Below are 19,185 nucleotides of genomic sequence, written 5' to 3' on the forward strand. Positions count from 1 at the left end.
TACAAAACTTAGTCCCAGAAGACAACTATTAAGTTTATCAAAGGCGGTGAAATATGTCCACATCTGAGGAATTATTCCAGATTAAATGAACAAATTCATGGATTCTTTCCTTTTTTATCTAGTTTCACTTTGTTATACAAAAATAACTGCAACTGTCAAAAGCCAGAAGGGATTTAATTATGTAGTGTTTTGGCAGGAATGACACGGGTGAGCGCTGATTCCACATCTATATTTCCGGAATAAGATATTGTTATTAATAATCAGTTATTCACAAACGTCAAATCAGCCACAAGAGAGTTTGTTTAGCATTTTATTTATTCCCTCGTTATTCTCGTCACCGTTGGCTTTTAAACTCGTCTCACCCTCATCCCCTCATCCCACCCGGCCTCCGTTTTCATCAGCACCAACACACAGGGCTTAATTAACTGCGCCTGCAGGACATTGCCTTTCCCTGTGCGTGTGTGTGTGTGTGTGTGTGTGCGTGTGCGTGTGCGTGGAGGTAAAGTAGGCCGGTCTATAAGGTGGTTAATTAGGATGCAGCAGGCCTCTGGCCGCTGGCTCTCAGGGACCAGATGGAGGGCCGGGTTCACAAACAGAGGAGGACCTTTTGTCCGGACCGAAGGTTTCCTCATCGCTCGTTGTGTGTTTTCCACCACACAGACAGACACACACACACACACACACACACACACACACACACACAGAGAGAAAGGCACACTCTGATTTATGGTCACATGACTGCGGTTTTCACATTAGTCAATCATGACGTCATAGTTTCTTCAGCTAGACGTCAACTTTATTTTTTATTACAGAATCTATATAAAATAAATTGTTTGTCTGTGAGGAGATTTTAACTGAGACAGGAAGAATAAAATATGTGATGAAATATCACAAGTTCAGAGACTTTGTTCAGTCAGTAGATTTTATTCTTGTCTGAGTCGACATTTTCTTTCTTTTATTGTGATGAATCCTTGTGCATCATAACTTCATTACCGGCCTCAGTGCTCCACCACGTCCCCGAGACGTAACACATCGCCCCGGCAACCGCTGTCATAGAAACACCTTCAGCCTGCAAGTTACCACGAAAGCTCACACGCACACGCATGCACTCATCGGGGTTAAAGGGGATGGATTGTATTCTGTCATACCTTTGTCTTCTACATACACAAGATGACCGTTGACACAAACGTCTTACTTCCCTCAACTCTCAGCTTCCTGTCACTGTGTCTCCGCCCGCCCCGAACGCAGGGTGCAGCAAAACAAACTTCAGATGAGTAAGTGGCTTAAGATGGATTTATTTATCAGCTCAGACCTAAACAAGTGGGCGGCGTGGTGGTTTTCACTGTCTCCTCACAGCAAGAAGGTCCGGGTTCCACTCCGCCCAGAGGCCTTTCTGTGTGCAGTCTGCATGTTCTCCCCGTGTCTGCGTGGTTCTCTCCGGGTTCTCCGGCTTCCTCCCACAGTCCAGAGACCTGCTCTGGGGATCAGGTTGATTGGGGACTCTAACTTGCCTGTATGTGTGTGGATGTGAGTGTGAATGGTTGTGTAGCCCTGTGATTGGCTGGTGACCCGTCCAGGATGAACCCGTCTATCGCCTGAAGTAGGCTGGACAGACTCCAGCCCCCCACGACCCCGTGAGCAGGATAAGTGCTGTGCAGATGGATGGGTGGGTGGATGGATGGATGGAAGGATGGACGGATGGATGGATGGATGGGTGGATGGATGGATGGGTGGGTGGATGGATGGGTGGGTGGATGGAAGGATGGACGGATGGGATCTCTAATAAACACAGTATTTCACTATCTAGAGTAACCATGACTGTTGACCAGCCGTAGCGGGCGGATATGCATCTGAATTGTCAACTGTCATTGTTTTGGTGTCAGAGACGTTTTGGTGCAGTCACTATCTACCCCCCTCCACCCCCCATGGCCCCCTTCGCCCTTGTAGTTATTGCCCCGGCTGACAGATGAGCGCGGTGATGTTCATCACGGTAATGGGACACATATGTAAGAAACGTGATGATTCTGTGTGTGATGAGCTGAGTGAGGACCGAAGAAGACGAGCAGCGAGCTGGAAGACTCCTCTTCTCCTTCATTGCCCCCCCTCCATCTTCTCAACCCCTGTTTATTCCTTCTCCTCACTAGCCTGATACTTTTCATCCTCTCCATCACTCCTACGCCTCCTCATCTTAGCTCTGTGTTCCTCCTTCCAACACCTTCAGCTTTGTCTTCTGTCACTCTTTTTCTGTCTATATCTCTAGCTCCCCTCGTCCTGTTCTTCGTCCTCTTCCTCCTCTAATCTATTGCTTGTGTTGACAGACCTTCAGAGACAATATAAAAAGACCGACACAGACGCTGTTTTCACCTCCTCTTCATCTTCTCTCTCTCTGAAGTGGAGTTCTCTTGTTCCTCGCAGTTGTTTCTGACAAAAACAACAGCGAGCGCCTTCACACTGAACACATGCCTCCTCACAACCAGAAGAAGAAGAAGAAGCACACGGGTGTATTTCTGACAGGCGGAGGGGAGTTCCTACCTGTGATCCTCTGAAAGTTTTGTTGTTTTATTTTGGAGGAGGCGCTCGTCTTCCTCTCTTCTTCCCCCCGTCGCTCCGTCACTCGGCGGACATTAAACAAGCGACAGGCGGGCACTGGCTTAGCTAACGAGCTGCATGAGGCAGAGTGAAGCTAAAGTTCACGTTGATGAAACATCTTGATACACCAGAATGCTGACTACTAATGAATGAAAACTATGAGATGTTCCAGTCACAGCCAATGGTAAACTGGGTCTACTGGTGGGCTGGTGGACTGACGGGCGGGGGGGTTGGTTTGAGGGTTGGTGGATTGGTTTGTGTGTTAGTGGATTGGTAGGTTGGTGGGTTGGTCTGTGGGTTGGTGGATTGGTGGGTGGGTTTGTGGGTTGGTGGATTGGTGGGTGGGTTATTGGATTGGTGGGTGGGTTTGTGGGTTGGTGGATTGGTGGGTGGGTTTGTGGGTTGGTGGATTGGTGGGTGGGTTTGTGGATTGGTGGGTGGGTTATTGGATTGGTGGGTGGGTTTGTGGATTGGTGGGTGGGTTATTGGATTGGTGGGTGGGTTTGTGGATTGGTGGGTGGGTTATTGGATTGGTGGGTGGGTTTGTGGGTTGGTGGATTGGTGGGTGGGTTTGTGGGTTGGTGGATTGGTGGGTGGGTTTGTGGATTGGTGGGTGGGTTATTGGATTGGTGGGTGGGTTTGTGGATTGGTGGGTGGGTTATTGGATTGGTGGGTGGGTTTGTGGATTGGTGGGTGGGTTATTGGATTGGTGGGTGGGTTTGTGGATTGGTGGGTGGGTTATTGGATTGGTGGGTGGGTTTGTGGATTGGTGGGTGGGTTATTGGATTGGTGGGTGGGTTATTGGATTGGTGGGTGGGTTTGTGAGTTCACTGCCTTGTGAGATGTTCGTGTATTGATAATTTATGGCTGTGTCTTGCAGGTCTTTGAACTTCTTCCGTTTGGGTTTGTTACTTTAAAGTTTTCTCCTCCCTCCTCCTTCTCCAGGCAACGAGTGGTACCTGTGCAGGTTGACTCTGAGCATGTCCAGTCAGGCCCACCTGCAGTGGACCATGTATCCGTTGCCTTATCTGGGCGCCGTGGGGCCCGACGCCGCGCCCGGCTCTGTGGTCTACCGACTGTCGGCACGGCAACGGGACGGGGAGCCCGGACAGGCCCAGTTCCTCCTACTGGGCGGTGAGCAGACTGTTCTATTTCCTTATTTTTTTACTTTTCTGAACCAGAGGCTGCGCACGAGAAGTGGACGTAGTCATGGTGACGTCCACCTGATGTTTTGAATTTTTGACTCAATTTTGGGCATCGCATATTGTTTTGTCATGAAGTGATCATACATGGACTGAGGGGGCCGTAGAAACTCAGTATACCGGGTCAGAACCCTAAAACCATAACCATGCAAAGCATATGTTAGACAATGTGTGGCCAAAACTATGTGGGCGCGTTACAATGGAAAGAGAAACTTTATTCTCTATAAGCTCTTCAAAACTGCTCCTGAAAATCAGAAGTTCAAAATGGATCAGATGTGTTTAAGGCGGCAGACGCAGCGCTCTAATGGTCCTAAATGGAAAGCTGCTGTTATCTCTCTGTAACTGTAACCTGTAAAAAGGAGCGATTAAAAACATGACTTATTGATTTTCAATTATCGTCAAGTATGAGAAGGAGAGAGAGAGAGAGGGAGAGAGAGAGAGGGGGAGAGAGGGAGAGGGGGAGGAATAAATAAAGAGGCAGATGAACGGCGTAGAGCTGCACTGTTAATCGCTCCCTGGGGCCAAGAAAGCTCTCTGATTCGGGAATAATAGGGAAGTCTCTGGAGAGGCGGCGAGTGGGCGGGTGGGCGCCGGTGGCTGTGGATCTCTTATTTTTATAATATTATTCCACCGGAGGAGAGGAAAAGGAAAGGAGGGATATTTTGAGAGTTAATTTCCAAAGCTTTCACATTAAAAGCCTCTGACTTCCCTTTGGCGTAATGTGACTACATGTGTACCCGCGAATAATCCAATAATTTACATTAAAAGTGTTTTTTAATATCATGCCAATATGAAAATATATTCATGCCGTGCCTGTGTGAATCCAATTAGTAGCTTTAATGGGATTTCACAGTGCTTCATTTTTTTTAAGTTTGTGCATTCATGAGTTTGTTCAAAGTATTTACTTTTCTATTAGAGTCTATTAATAAATACCAAAGCTGTTTTCATGCAGCGGTCAATTGAGAGATTATAGTCTATTGTTCTTCTACAAATTGTGGTATTATTTTACTTCTTTGTCTGATTGCTTCATTTGCATATCTAAACACAACATTTTGGTAAAATTTGTAACACAATAAATGTACCACAATGTAACACAATGTAGTGATGAACTGGTGAAGTGTCATGTTGGTATCTACTCTTTAATTCAATAAATTCTCTATTCTAGACCATAAAGCAAGGGAGGCTTTAGGGCGGGGCTACACGCTGATTGACAGGTCTCTAATAGACCATAAAGCAGGGGAGGCTTTAGGGCGGGGCTACACGCTGATTGACAGGTCTCTAATAGACCATAAAGCAGGGGAGGCTTTAGGGCGGGGCTACACGCTGATTGACGGGTCTCTAATCGACCATAAAGCAGGGGATGCTTTAGGGCGGGGCTACACGCTGATTGACGGGTCTCTAATAGACCATAAATCAGGGGATGCTTTAGGGCGGGGCTACACGCTGATTGACAGGTCTCTAATAGACCATAAAGCAGGGGATGCTTTAGGGCGGGGCTACACGCTGATTGACGGGTCTCTAATAGACCATAAATCAGGGGATGCTTTAGGGCGGGGCTACACGCTGATTGACGGGTCTCTACCAGAGACGAACATGGTGTCTCTACATGTGGCGATGGCCCTAATCCAAGATGGCCGCAATGTAATCCCCTTCCTCCAAAAATATCCACAAACCAACACGGCGTCACCATGACGACAGTACGAGGCTCAAACTCCTTTTTTTCCCGTCCAGGTGGGGAGGGATGCTTCGAGGTGGACCGTCGCTCCGGCGACATCATAACCACGGGACGACCCCTGACCCCCAGCAAGGAGTACCTGCTGCGGGTGCAGGCCATGGAGGGGGGGCGCGGGGGCCCGCCGGTCACCGTGTCCGTGCTCGCCGGCCACCGGCCGCCGCAGTTCACCAACGCCACCTACAGGCTGAACGTACCAGAAAGCTCCGCCGTCGGCCCACCGTGAGTTCGCCCGTTGGTTATGAGGCGACAACAGGTTGCATAACACAAACCAGCAAAGATTAACAAAATATAAAAAAACACTTCAGGAGAAACAAACAGGAAATAGATGCTGTTTCTAGAAAAAATAACCAAATTAATCCACAAAAATAAGCTGGAATGTGGAAACGTATTAAAACAATATCTTCATCATCAGTTGATTGATAGAACAAACAGAAAAAAGATTAAATATTTGCAATTTAATTTAATTTAATTAAGAAAAGGATTTCACTTTAAATAATCTATATTTACACTTGATAAAATGTTCTATTAATATAATTAAATGCATCAACTAAAGTTTAGCTAAGTATAATAATAAACCATAATATAATGTAGCTAATTAAATTAATTAATTTAGCCAAACTAAAAAGTTTTGAAGTTTTTGTTTTCAAAAAGAATCCGACAACACAAAATGTGCATTAATTGTTATGTTGTTGTTTACTCCGCACTCTTATAAGAGTATTTGCAGTATGTGAGCATAACATACACCGAAGTATATGTAAATACACTACCGACAGGGTTCTGTAGAATACTACCACAGTATGAGTGGTACTTGTAGTACTTCTTAACTGGAGTTTTCTTATGTCTCATGTCTGCATGTTTATTTTTATGCCTTCGTCCTCCGTGTTGATAGAAACATAATTTACATCCACTGACTCGGACACTCAGTGAAAATGGCATTTGTGTCTGTGTGTGTGTGTGTGTGTGTGTGTGTGTGTGTGTTTCCACGGCGAGCTCGTCGCCTTTGCATGTCATGTGATGCATGAAAAGATGAGCCCCGTAGAGCGAGACAAAAGAAGAGGAAGAGGGCAGGGAGGAGGGAGATGGGAAGGAGAAGAGGAAGATGAGGAAGGAAAGGAGGAGAGGAAGAGAAGAGGAAGACAAGAAGAGGAGGAAAGGTAGAGGGAGAGGAGAGGAGGCGGAGCATGATGGATAGATGAAGATGCATGAGCGTGGCCTGAGGCGGAGAATTTGAGTGTTGCAAATTCAAATATTTATTAAAAGGTTTGGATAAACATGAAGGCAAGCGCACGTGAGTGTGGGTGTGTGTGAGTGCGTGTGTGAGTGTGTGTGTGTGGATGTGTGTGTGCGAGTGTGTGTGTGTGGATGTGTGTGTGCGGATCCCTCTGGGCTGCCGGCACAAAGCACATTGTATTAATATCCAGGTATCAGTGCCACCCTGTCAGCAGCCTGCGTGTGTGTAATTGATTAACCAGGTCATGTGATGAGTTCTGAGAGTGCACAGTAATCCGTGAAGGCTGCAGACTCCTCTCCTCCTCCAGGAGTTGGTGTGGAGGTGCTCTCTGCTGACCTGGAGTCAGGTAGCTCCTGGTCCTCAGGTGCACCCATGAGCCTCGCCTTACAGCCATCCTACAACTTACTATAACAATGCTGAGGGGTTTTAACACATTTTGATTTCTAATGTTGGATTGAGATCGGCTAGACGGGGAGACGCTACAGAGTTCATGCTCTCTAGAGATTTATCTCCTACACTAAAACCACGTACAACAACGTTACCATTACACAATGCCTCATTCACATATTTAACCCTTACCATTTGAGAGAACTTGTGAAACTATAAATGTTTGTCTTAATGAAGCGGTAAGGTTTCATGTGATAATGACTTTTTTCATCTTTAAGGACAAGAAAAAACACACCACTTGTTTAAGATTCGACAAACGTTTGGCATCCCAACACAACCTCACCTGTTTCTCTACGTGTGTCCCTGCAGCGTCTCGGTGGTCCAGGCCGTCTCCTTCCAGAAGAGGAACCTGTCTTACATGCTGCTGGTGAACCCTGGGAATCTATTCAGCATCAACCAGGAGAGCGGAGCACTCAGCCTCACCAGGGCCGTGGACTACGAGAGCGGACACAACCTCCACAGCCTGCAAGTCCGCGCAGCCGAACCCGACACCGGCCTCAGCAGCCTGGCAGAGGTAAACCATGAGATACATGTTACTAATGAGGTAAACCATGAGATACATGTTACTAATGAGGTAAACCATGAGATACATGTTACTAATGAGGTAAACCATGAGATACATGTTACTAATGAGGTAAACCATGAGATACATGTTACTAATGAGGTAAACCATGAGATACATGTTACTAATGAGGTAAACCATGAGATACATGTTACTAATGAGGTAAACCATGAGATACATGTTACTAATGAGGTAAACCATGAGATACATGTTACTAATGAGGTAAACCATGAGATACATGTTACTAATGAGGTAAACCATGAGATACATGTTACTAATGAGGTAAACCTTGAGATACATGTTGCTAATGAGGTAAACCATGAGATACATGTTGCTAATGAGGTAAACCATGAGATACATGTTGCTAATGAGGTAAACCTTGAGATACATGTTACTAATGAGGTAAACCTTGAGATACATGTTGCAAATGAGGTAAACCATAAGATAAATGTTGCTAATGAGGTAAACCATGAGATACATGCTGCTAACGAGGTAAACCATGGAATACATGTTGCTAATGAGGTAAACCATGAGATACATGTTGCTAATGAGGTAAACCTTTAGATAAATATGCAAATAACTTCTCCTCCATATGCAGGTAGCCTGCTAGCAGCATATGGTTGGCTAGCATAGCACCGCTGGTTAATAAATATGTCAGCGACTGTAAATATCAAGAGAAACTTGTGCTTTCTTTGGCCATTCAATGAGAAACAAGCCCACGCAACCAGCGTTAATTACCATGTTTAGAAAGTGATACTGCCTCCATCTCCGCCACAAAACCCCCACCTGGGTCAGGGAGTTCAGCACGGTCCTGAGGAGACTTGATAAACAGAATAAATCCACGTCAACACGTCTCTTTGCGTGATGATTCCAATGACAGAACACGCTGAATGCCGTGATGCAAACGTTACACGTCTGTGTCTATTCCGCCCACACCTTCACTATTTGTTAAATAAATAAGAATAAGACAGATCAAAGCTGCGTTCAAGCCCTCAACGGTCACATGGGATCGTTCTGTGATCAGCAGTTTTAGCTCTTTTTAGTTTGTGCGAGAGTTTCTCACATACACACCTACACACAGAAACACACACATAACATAAAGATAAATGCAGACACTTGACTTTCATCCCAGCAGTGAACACCTATGATTTCACACACACACGTTATTACCTGCTCTCAGCTTCCAGGTGGTTGGAACAGACAGAAAATAGCTGCTAAGCTACCAGCTTCTCCCAAAGGCCTCTGCTGCTATTTAAGCTTGGCTGGCTGATTTGCTCTACAGGCCTATAGACCTGTGATGGTGTTTCAGGTGGGTGGTGCTCTAACTGGGGGTGGAGGCCCTCCGAGATACGTGTCTTTTGTTTCCGTTTAAAAAGTATTAAAGGGGACATATTATGAAAGTTCCCCTTTCTTAGTGCTTCTACATGTTAATGTGGTCTACCGACCCAAACAAACAACTCCTGCGATTTGTTCTGGTTGTTGTACGTCAGAAACGTCGAGCTGAGTGACGAGAACGAGCTTCCTTATCATTCTCTCGTCACTACGAGCTTCAGGTCGCTCTGTGTTGTTTTAAATGATCCTGGTGCTATTTTGACATTTCATTAAGACCCAAAGGAACCACATCAACTTGTGGTAAAATGGTCCTTTATGGGTCCTTTAACATCTTTTCACCGCTCGCCAATGTCACACTTGAGATTGAGCAAGAGGCGGGACTTCCTGTTCAGGGGCTGATTGATGTGGGAGGAGACGTTTATAGTACGGTCACATGATCGATCGATTACCGAGAGTCTGAATCCTGCAGGTCGTCGTCAGCGTGACGGATGACAACGACTGCACGCCGGAGTTCCTCCACCCCATCTACACCCGAGACAACGTACCTGAGAGCATCGCACCTGGAAGCTCCCTGCTGCAGGGTAACACACACACACACACACACACACACACACACCTGAACATGTGGGAGCTGGTTCTGGTCATACATGTTCACCCCCAGTGAACGCAACATCAGCAACTACTGTACACCTATGTGTGTGTGTGTGTGTGTACACACACACACACACACATGTGTTTATCTCTGGTTCTCTTCTCTCCTCTTCGTCTCCTCTTCCTCAGTTCTGGCCCGTGACTGTGACTCCGGTGTGAACTCGGAGCTCTCTTACTTTGTTCACGGCGAGGACTTTGACATCACACCAGGGGGCGTGGTCAGCCCTGTCCGTCGCCTCGACTACGAGCGACCCAATCACATCTACGAGTTCGTGGTGGTCGCCGTGGACGCGGGGACGCCCCCCCGCACGGGCACGGCCTCCATCCGAATCCGCGTCACCAATAGCAACGACGAGGCGCCCGTCTTCTCCCAGAACACGTAAGATCATTATTATTATCATAATAATTAATGTGACTTTACAACAAACGGTCGTTACATGAATAAAGTTTTTTCAAAATAAAAGTCCTCAGGAAATGAAATGTCTCTCTCTCTCTCTGTCAGTGTCTCTTGCCCACAGAGTTTTAGTTTTGCTTCCTTCTTGCTCCGTTTATAATAATACTTCATCTTTTACACTTCTAATACTTCTTTAATTTACTCCCCCCAGGTATAAGACCTTCCTCAGTGAAGACGCCGGCCCGGATACGCTGGTCGCCATCGTTCACGCCAACGACCCTGACGGAGACGCCGTCTCTTACGCCATCACCGGGGGCAACGAGGACAGCAACTTCCTGTTAGACAACCAGAAGGGTGAGACAACATCATCCAGGGATTATCACACACACACACACGCACACACACACACACACCTCAGCAGAGGGCTTGTTGCCGTGGTAACAGTGAAGCTTTAACCTGTGAATACACACACACACGTGTGCATTAACACATAAATAATGACACACTTTATAATCACCACAGATACACACATGAACAAGTTTTGCAAAGTGTGTCTGTGTTTCCTGTGCAGCCGTGTGATGTGCAGTCATGTTTTGTATGTTTATCCCTCCACGCGCGCGTGTGTGTGTGTGAGTGTGTGTGTGTGTGTGTCTCTAAGCCTGTCTGTCACCCAGCATGCAGTGCTCTGCCACACACACACATGCACACACATGCACACACAGTCACACACACACGCAGGGAGCAGGTGGTCTTTGTCTCGCTCTGCTCTGTCACTTCAAAGCTCTGTGAAGTGTTTTCGTGTTGCGTGTTTCTCTTCATGTCGCTACCAAAGCTGCTTATTTGTTTGTTTGTTTGCTGCTCTGTTTTATGCTAATGTGGACATTGTTTGTGTAACGAGGCATCCACAGTGTGTCTCACGTTGTGTGTGTCTCACGTTGTGTGTGTCTCACGCTGTTGTTATTGGGGAAACAATTCATCCATTCATCAATTTAAAAAAGGAAAGAAATTATTAGCATCTAAAATCTAAGCAGAGGACGTAGCCACGGTGCACGTCTCTGGTAGAGACCTGTCAATCAGCATGTTGCCCCGCCCTAAAGTTCCCCCCCCCGCTCTGTGTGTTCTCAGGCATCATCAAGCTGCGGAGGAGCCCCCCCCCGAGGCTCAGGGGGCCGCGCTACGTCCTCAACATCACGGCCACGGACGACAACGCGTCGGGGGGGGCGTACCCGCTCAGCGGCTCCGCCCAGGTTGTCGTGGGGATCAACGACATCAACAACAACAAGCCGCTGTTCCACGAGGTGACCTGTTGGTTTTACCCGACCGCTGTGAGAGAGAATCAACGGTTCTGTACTGTTGAACTCTTCATTCTCCTCCAATTCGGGAATTCATTTAAATGTATTTTACATCGTTCAAAATCACAAATGACTAATTTGCCTGAGAGGAGCTTCCCCCCCCCCCACCCCAAGAAAGGTTCCTCACATGTTCCTCACAGGTTCCTCCTCCCTTAGTGTCAGAACTACAGTCATCACGCTGTGGTTCTGGAGAACCAGCCCCCTGGTACCTTCGTGCTGCGCGTCCAGGCCCACGATGCCGACATGGGGGTCAACGGGGAGGTCAAGTACGGCATCGTGCAGCGGGACGGCGTGTCCTCCGGGTTCGTCATCGACCCTGACACCGGTAGGGTTTCCATGACAACGGAAAGAGTTTTTTTTCTCTCACTGTTTTAAAGAGTAATGCCCCCCCCCCCCGCCCGTGTCCCTCAGGCGTCATCACCACCGCGGTGATCTTCGACCGGGAGCGCCGGAGGGAGTGCACGCTGTCGGTGACGGCCACGGATCAGGCCGAGGAGCCGCTCATCGGCATCTGTCAGGTCACCGTCGTCATCGGCGACCAGAACGACAACGACCCCAAGTTTGAAAACAGCCGCTACCAGTGTGAGTTTTTACTGCTAAGAGTACTACAGTACTACTACCAGTGTGAGTTTTTACTGCTAAGAGTACTACAGTACTACTAGTACTACTACCAGTGTGAGTTTTTACTGCTAAGAGTACTACAGTACTACTAGTACTACTACCAGTGTGAGTTTTTACTGCTAAGAGTACTACAGTACTACTAGTACCACTACCAGTGTGAGTTTTTACTGCTAAGAGTACTACTAGTACTACTACCAGTGTAAGTTTTTACTGCTACAGTACTACTAGCACTACTACCAGTGTGAGTTTTTACTGCTAAGAGTACTACTAGTACTACTACCAGTGTGAGTTTTTACTGCTAAGAGTACTACTAGTACTACTACTACTAGATCTTCTCCTGCAGACTTCCTGCGTGAGGACACGGCGGTGGGAACCAGCTTCCTGCGGGCGGCGGCGCACGACGCCGACCAGGGGAGCAACGCGGCCGTCACGTACGCTCTGTCCAATCAGGAGCCGGCTTACCTGCACATCCACCCCAGCACCGGCTGGATCTACGTCAACCACCCCATCTCCCAGGTGAGTCCAGATGTGCTCCACATCACCTTGACATCACAAAGCGCAAATATTTGTAAATTTGGGTTGTTGTTTCTTCTTCTGTGGTTCTTGTCTGATTGGCGGTTGAGCCTCTTCGTCTGTGGTGTTTTTTCTTCTTCTCCACTTTGTCGTCTGTACGAGCCGTCTGCGTCTCCATGGAAACAGCTGATCAATAACTCTTCCCGCAGACATCGAGGATCAGCCGGCAGATCGTGGCGTCTGACGGAGGTGGGCGGAGCAGCTGGGTGGAGCTCAGCGTCGTCATCACCAACGTCCACAACCAGCCGCCGGTGTGGGAGCGGCCCGAGTACCACGTCACGCTGCCCGAGAACACGGCGCGGGACGCCAGGGCGCTGGTGAGTGGGAGGAGCCTAACGGTCATATTACCAGTTATACATTTCATGTGGAAATATTAAAACATAATATCTGTTTGAAAAGGTTTCTTATCATGACGTCCGTCAACACGTTTTAAAACCGCACAGAAATACACACGTGTGTGTGTGTGTGTGTGTGTGTGTGTGTGTGTGTGTCGGTGTGTGTGTGTGTGTGTCCTGCTGAGTGGAGGCTGAGAGGCTTTCAGTGTTTCAGAGGGTGAGGACATCGTTTCTCACTCAGCATGAGGAGGACAGACAAACATCTAGGAGAAAGGGCGGAGGGGTGGGGGGGTCGTGCGGGTAGGTCGTGGTTGGGGGGGGTCGTGGTTGGGGGGGCGTGGTTGGGGGAGGTCGTGGTTGGGTGGGGGCGTGGTTGGGGGGGTCGTGGTTGGGGGGATCGTGGTTGGGAGGCGTGGTTGGGGGAGGTCGTGGTTGGGGAGGGGGCGTGGTTGGGGGAGGTTGTGGTTGGGTGGGGGCGTGGTTGGGGGAGGTCGTGGTTGGGGAGGTCGTGGTTGGGGGGGTCGTGGTTGGGGGGCGTGGTTGGGGGAGGTCGTGGTTGGGGAGGGGGCGTGGTTGGGGGGGCGTGGTTGGGGGAGGTCGTGGTTGGGGGGGGCGTGGTTGGGGGGATCGTGGTTGGGGGGGCATGGTTGGGGGAGGTCGTGGTTGGGGAGGGGGCGTGGTTGGGGGAGGTCGTGGTTGGGGGGATCGTGGTTGGGGGGCGTGGTTGGGGGAGGTCGTGGTTGGGGGAGGTCGTGGTTGGGGAGGGGGCGTGGTTGGGGGAGGTTGTGGTTGGGTGGGGGCGTGGTTGGGGGAGGTCGTGGTTGGGGAGGTCGTGGTTGGGGGGGTCGTGGTTGGGGGGCGTGGTTGGGGGAGGTCGTGGTTGGGGAGGGGGCGTGGTTGGGGGGGCGTGGTTGGGGGAGGTCGTGGTTGGGGGGGGCGTGGTTGGGGGGATCGTGGTTGGGGGGGCATGGTTGGGGGAGGTCGTGGTTGGGGAGGGGGCGTGGTTGGGGGAGGTCGTGGTTGGGGGGATCGTGGTTGGGGGGCGTGGTTGGGGGAGGTCGTGGTTGGGGAGGGGGCGTGGTTGGGGGAGGGCGTGGTTGGGGGAGGTCGTGGTTGGGGGGATCGTGGTTGGGGGGGCGTGGTTGGGGGAGGTCGTGGTTGGGGAGGGGGCGTGGTTGGGGGAGGTCGTGGTTGGGGGGATCGTGGTTGGGGGGGCGTGGTTGGGGGGGGTCGTGGTTGGGGGGATCGTGGTTGGGGGAGGTCGTGGTTGGGGGAGGTCGTGGTTGGGGGGGGCGTGGTTGGGGGGCGTGGTTAGGGGGGGCGTGCGGCGGGCTCGTGGACGGTGTTAATGGTACAAAAAAATCCTTACTGAGATTGTACTGAGCAGGGGACCCGGTGGAAGCTGCTTGCATCAGACATTTGGGTTCAGCAGAAAGAGACTCAGCAGGTCAGAAGGTCCACACGAGGCCTGAGAGCATCTGCTCCCCGAGGACACACACACTCACACACACACACACACACTCACACACACACACACACACACTCACAACCCAACAGCACTCTCATCTTTGAACAACTTGTTGACCAGCGTCGACATGAAAAGCCTCTTTGCCACTTTGACGGCTGCTAACGGGAACAGATGTGGAGACACATCTGTTCCCGTGGGATTGAAGGCCGAGAGGAGGAGGAGTTCCGCCAGATCTCCAGGTGCAGGAATAAGACGTTCCAAAGCGACTATATAATAATAATAAGCACTTTTATTAATTCCTCTTCCAGACCATCAAGGCGACGTCGCCCCTCGGTGACCCCCGGGTGACCTACGACCTGGAGGAGGGCCAGGTGCCGGAGACCAACATGCCGGTGCGCTTCTACATCAAACCCAACCGGGCGGACGGCTCGGCGTCCCTGCTGGTGGCCGAGAACCTGGACTACGAGACCACGCCCCTCTTCGCCCTGCGGGTCCGGGTCCAGAACGTGGCCGCCGTGCCGCTGGCGTCCTTCACCACCGTCTACGTCAACGTGACGGGTGAGAAAGGGGAGGAGCTTAAAGACTAATATACAGTTTATAGAATCAGTAGGACAAATAAAGAAGGAAGGAAGCGGCGCTCTCTGCTGAGGGGGGCGGGGTCTGGAAGCACTTCCCGTCTCTGATTGGCTGTGCCAATTGTGCCAAGTCGAACAGCTGCTTGTGTTCTGCTGCCGTCACAATAACACTAAATGCTCCTCCTCCTCTTCACCTCCTTCTCTCCTCCTCCTCCTCTCCTCCTCCTCACCTCCTTCTCCTCCCCTCCTTCTCTCCACCTCTCCTCCTTCTCTCCTTCTCTCCTCCACCTCTCCTCCTTCTCTTCTCCTTCTCTCCTCCACCTCTCCTCCTTCTCTTCTCCTTCTCTCCTCCTCCTCCTCTCCTCCTTCTCTCTTCTGCCTCTCCTCCTCCTCTCCTCCTCCTTCTCTCCTCCTTCTCTCCTCCTTCTCTCCTCCTCCTTCTCTCCTCCACCTCTCCTCCTTTTCTCCTCCTCCTCTACTCCTTCTCTCCTCCACCTCTCCTCCTTCTCTCCTCCTCCTCTCCTCCTTCTCTTCTCCTTCTCTCCTCCACCTCTCTTCCTCCTCTCCTCCTCACCACCTTCTCTCCTCCTCCTCTCCTCCTTCTCTCCTCCTCCTCTCCTCCTTCTCTCATCCTCCTCTCCTCCTTCTCTCTCCTCCTCCTCTCCTCCTTCTCTCCGGCAGACGTCAACGACAACGTTCCTTTCTTCCTGTCCTCCACCTACGAGGCGACGGTGCCGGAGGGGGCCGAGATCGGCACCTCGGTGGCTCAGGTCTCGGCCACGGATCTGGACTCTGGTCTTCACGGGATGGTGAGGGACACTGAAGGCACCTGCTGGGGATCCTGTCCTCGTGTCCTCACACATGGAAACACAGAGGTTGATTCTTCTCTTGCAGGTCCACTATGTCATCCTGAAGGACGAGAGCGGAGACTCTCAGTTCTTCAGCATCGACCCGCTGAGCGGCGTCATCGCCACTCGCGCCTCCTTCGACCGCGAGCAGAAGGCCTCCTACCTCATCGAGGTGCAGTCCCTGGACGGCTCCTCGTCGGCCAGGCCGGGCCAGCAGGGACAACCCAACACCGGTAACACCGGGGGATGCGACCCTAAGTGTCAAACATCTGTGTTAAAGACAAACATCTGGATCAGATGATCAGAGATTTCCTGTTCATTCACTCTCTTATGAAAAAGAAATATGGACGTTGACAGAAAATGATGATGATGATGATGATGAATACTTTGCGTTTCTCAGACACGGCGTACGTCAGGATCTTCGTCACCGACGTCAACGACAACGCTCCGGCGTTCTCCCAGCCGACCTACGAGGTGAACGTTGAGGAAGACGAGGAGGTCGGCTTCGTCCTCATCACCGTCACCGCCAACGACGAGGACGAAGGTGAGCTGCAGCGAGTCTCTTGTTTTCTCCTCCTCATCTCTCCCTCTCTCCTCCTCCTCCTCCTCATTTCCCTCTCTCCTATTCCTTCTCTTTCTCTTCCCCTCTATCCTCTCTCCTCCTCCTTCCTATCTCCTCCCTCCTCCTCTCCCTATCTCCTCCCTCCTCCTCCTCTCCCTATCTCCTCCTCCTCTCCCTATCTCCTCCCTCCTCCTCCTCTCCCTATCTCCTCCTCCTCTCCCTATCTCCTCCCTCCTCCTCCTCTCCCTATCTCCTCCTCCTCTCCCTATCTCCTCCCTCCTCCTATCTCCCCCCTCCTCCTCCTCTCCCTATCTCCTCCCTCCTCCTCTCCCTATCTCCTCCTCCTCTCCCTATCTCCTCCCTCCTCCTCTCCCTATCTCCTCCTCCTCTCCCTATCTCCTCCCTCCTCCTCCTCTCCCTATCTCCTCCCTCCTCCTCCTCTCCCTATCTCCTCCTCCTCTCCCTATCTCCTCCCTCCTCCTCCTCTCCCTATCTCCTCCTCCTCTCCCTATCTCCTCCCTCCTCCTATCTCCCCCCTCCTCCTCCTCTCCCTATCTCCTCCCTCCTCCTCTCCCTATCTCCTCCTCCTCTCCCTATCTCCTCCCTCCTCCTCTCCCTATCTCCTCCTCCTCTCCCTATCTCCTCCCTCCTCCTCCTCTCCCTATCTCCTCCCTCCTCCTCCTCTCCCTATCTCCTCCCTCCTCCTCCTCTCCCCAGCCTCTCTTCTTCCTCTCCTCCCGTCACAGCTCGTTAGTAGCTGCTGAATCTCCCTTGAGGTTGTTGTTGTTGATGTTTGTCTCTTTGTTTGTCTTCGTACCGACTCCTCTTCCTCCTCCGCTCCAACCAATTAGCAGCGGGAAGCAAAAAATGAATTTGAGAACAACAAAACAAGCGCGCCTCTCTCTCCCACTCTGTCCTGTCTCCGTCTCTCTTAATGACGCCTTCGAGCCTTCGGGGACGTCTGACTAATTACTTCAATTATTTAGAAATCTTTTATTTGTGCATCTATTGTTTACATTCCACGTCTCTCGTGGTCACATCGGATTTTTCCTGTTTTACCGTTTTTTTTCCAGGTTCACACTAACAAGACGAGAGTTCTGATTACAAGTCTGAGAAACGTGTTCGCTCTTCTGTCTCCCTGTTGTTGTTGTTGTTGTTGTTTGTGTGTGTGTGTGTGTGTGTTTACATTGAGTCTTTTATTCCTGAACACGGGATTAAGAAACGCAGCGACAGCAAAACCGCCTCCCAAACGTAGACTTCTCATCCCCGGTTTGTGCCTCGTCAGGGAGACTTTGTGGTAATTATCCAGCACCCCTCCACCCCAAGGAGAAACCCCCCCACCAAAAAGCTTCCTCCCAGCCGCATCGCGCTTTATTTAATGCGTTATTTGAGGTTTCCACGGTAACAACGTGGCGTTCAGTGATGTGCAAGAAGGATACAATTATGCTGCTTCTGGTGGACGAGAATAACGAGAAGATTCTCATGTCTGGAACCGAGAAGCTCGACTGCATTAATACGTATGTATAAATATGCAGCTCATATCTATATGAGCTTGTGTATTTACTTACATCTTATATTTGTGCGACGACGTATCAGAGGACAAACCAGGTGTGTGTCGCTCTAGATGGATGCTGAGTCGTCCTCCGGTGGACCTTCATCCTCCGGTCCTCCTCACGTGCAACGCACATCGGACCTCCTCTCACAACTTTTTGGGGCCTCCTGCTAGGTTTTCAATGAAATCAGCCCTAACCCCCAGTGTGCACACGTGTGTGTGTGTGTGTGTGTGTGTGTGTGTGTGTGTGTGTGTGTGTGTGTGTGTGTGGAGGGCTGCACCATATGGGCGGTCTGATCATTAGAGAAGCTGCTGGAGGCACCAAACCGCTGGAGCTGCTCCCCTCACACACATTTACACACATTTAAACACAAACACACACTCAGAGTGTCACGACGCATCGTGCTCAGAGGGGCGGTGACGGACCGCTGCACTTAAGCCTCTCACACTCACACACACTCACACACACACACACACACACACACACTCCGGTGTGGTAATGAAGGTCCTCCACGTCCCTACAGATGGTGTTTGTCTCCTAAAATCTCCTTGGTGCCGGTAAACAGAGCCGGCCGGAGCCTGACAGACCTGCCTCTGGGCCCAGTACCCCCACCTGTGTGTGTGTGTGTGTGTGTGTGTGTGTGTGTGTGTCTGTGTGTGTGTGTGTGTAGAGGAATTGAGGTCTGAGGAAAGGAGAGAGGAGAGGAGGGAGGATGAGAGGAGTCGCGGTCTATGGGAAGAGGAGAACCAGGCTGGGGGGGACCTGCAGTCTAAAGGGACCCTGGTGCTCCTGGTCGTCTTTTTCACAGCAGACTCCCCCTCTCCCTCCCCCCCTCCCCCCCTTCTTCTTCCAGGTGCCAACGCCAAGCTGCGGTACCAGATCACCTCTGGGAACCACATGGGCGCCTTCGACGTGGAGCCCGAGGTCGGCGCCGTCTTCGTGGCCCGGCCGCTGGACTACGAGACGGAGCGGCGCTACGAGCTCCGCCTGGTGGCCTCCGACGGGAAGTGGGAGAACGAGACGCTGGTGACGGTGCAGGTGGGGAACCGCAACGACGAGGCGCCCGTCTTCAGCCGGACGGAGTACCGCGCCGCCGTGAGCGAGGAGCTCAGCCAGCTGCCCGTGGAGGTGCTGGAGGTCGGTGGTCTCAGGTTC

General features: G+C 50.8%; 1 protein-coding gene across 1 annotated transcript in view; it reads left to right on the forward strand.

Moving 5' to 3' along the window:
• Positions 1–19,185, forward strand: part of LOC120813273 (neural-cadherin) — a 53,024-nt gene that overhangs the window by 17,741 nt on the left and 16,098 nt on the right. Inside the window, exons 2-17 of the mRNA XM_078094285.1 lie at positions 3,535–3,723; positions 5,523–5,745; positions 7,514–7,718; positions 9,568–9,679; positions 9,879–10,128; positions 10,355–10,497; positions 11,269–11,441; positions 11,652–11,820; positions 11,907–12,077; positions 12,460–12,632; positions 12,839–13,006; positions 14,801–15,050; positions 15,749–15,876; positions 15,962–16,148; positions 16,316–16,459; positions 18,884–19,167. Coding sequence (XP_077950411.1) covers positions 3,535–3,723; positions 5,523–5,745; positions 7,514–7,718; positions 9,568–9,679; positions 9,879–10,128; positions 10,355–10,497; positions 11,269–11,441; positions 11,652–11,820; positions 11,907–12,077; positions 12,460–12,632; positions 12,839–13,006; positions 14,801–15,050; positions 15,749–15,876; positions 15,962–16,148; positions 16,316–16,459; positions 18,884–19,167 — 2,969 coding nt within the window. The remainder of the gene's footprint in view (positions 1–3,534; positions 3,724–5,522; positions 5,746–7,513; positions 7,719–9,567; positions 9,680–9,878; positions 10,129–10,354; positions 10,498–11,268; positions 11,442–11,651; positions 11,821–11,906; positions 12,078–12,459; positions 12,633–12,838; positions 13,007–14,800; positions 15,051–15,748; positions 15,877–15,961; positions 16,149–16,315; positions 16,460–18,883; positions 19,168–19,185) is intronic.

Source organism: Gasterosteus aculeatus, chromosome 20 (assembly GCF_964276395.1).
Source record: "Gasterosteus aculeatus chromosome 20, fGasAcu3.hap1.1, whole genome shotgun sequence".
NCBI classification, from domain to species: domain Eukaryota; kingdom Metazoa; phylum Chordata; class Actinopteri; order Perciformes; family Gasterosteidae; genus Gasterosteus; species Gasterosteus aculeatus.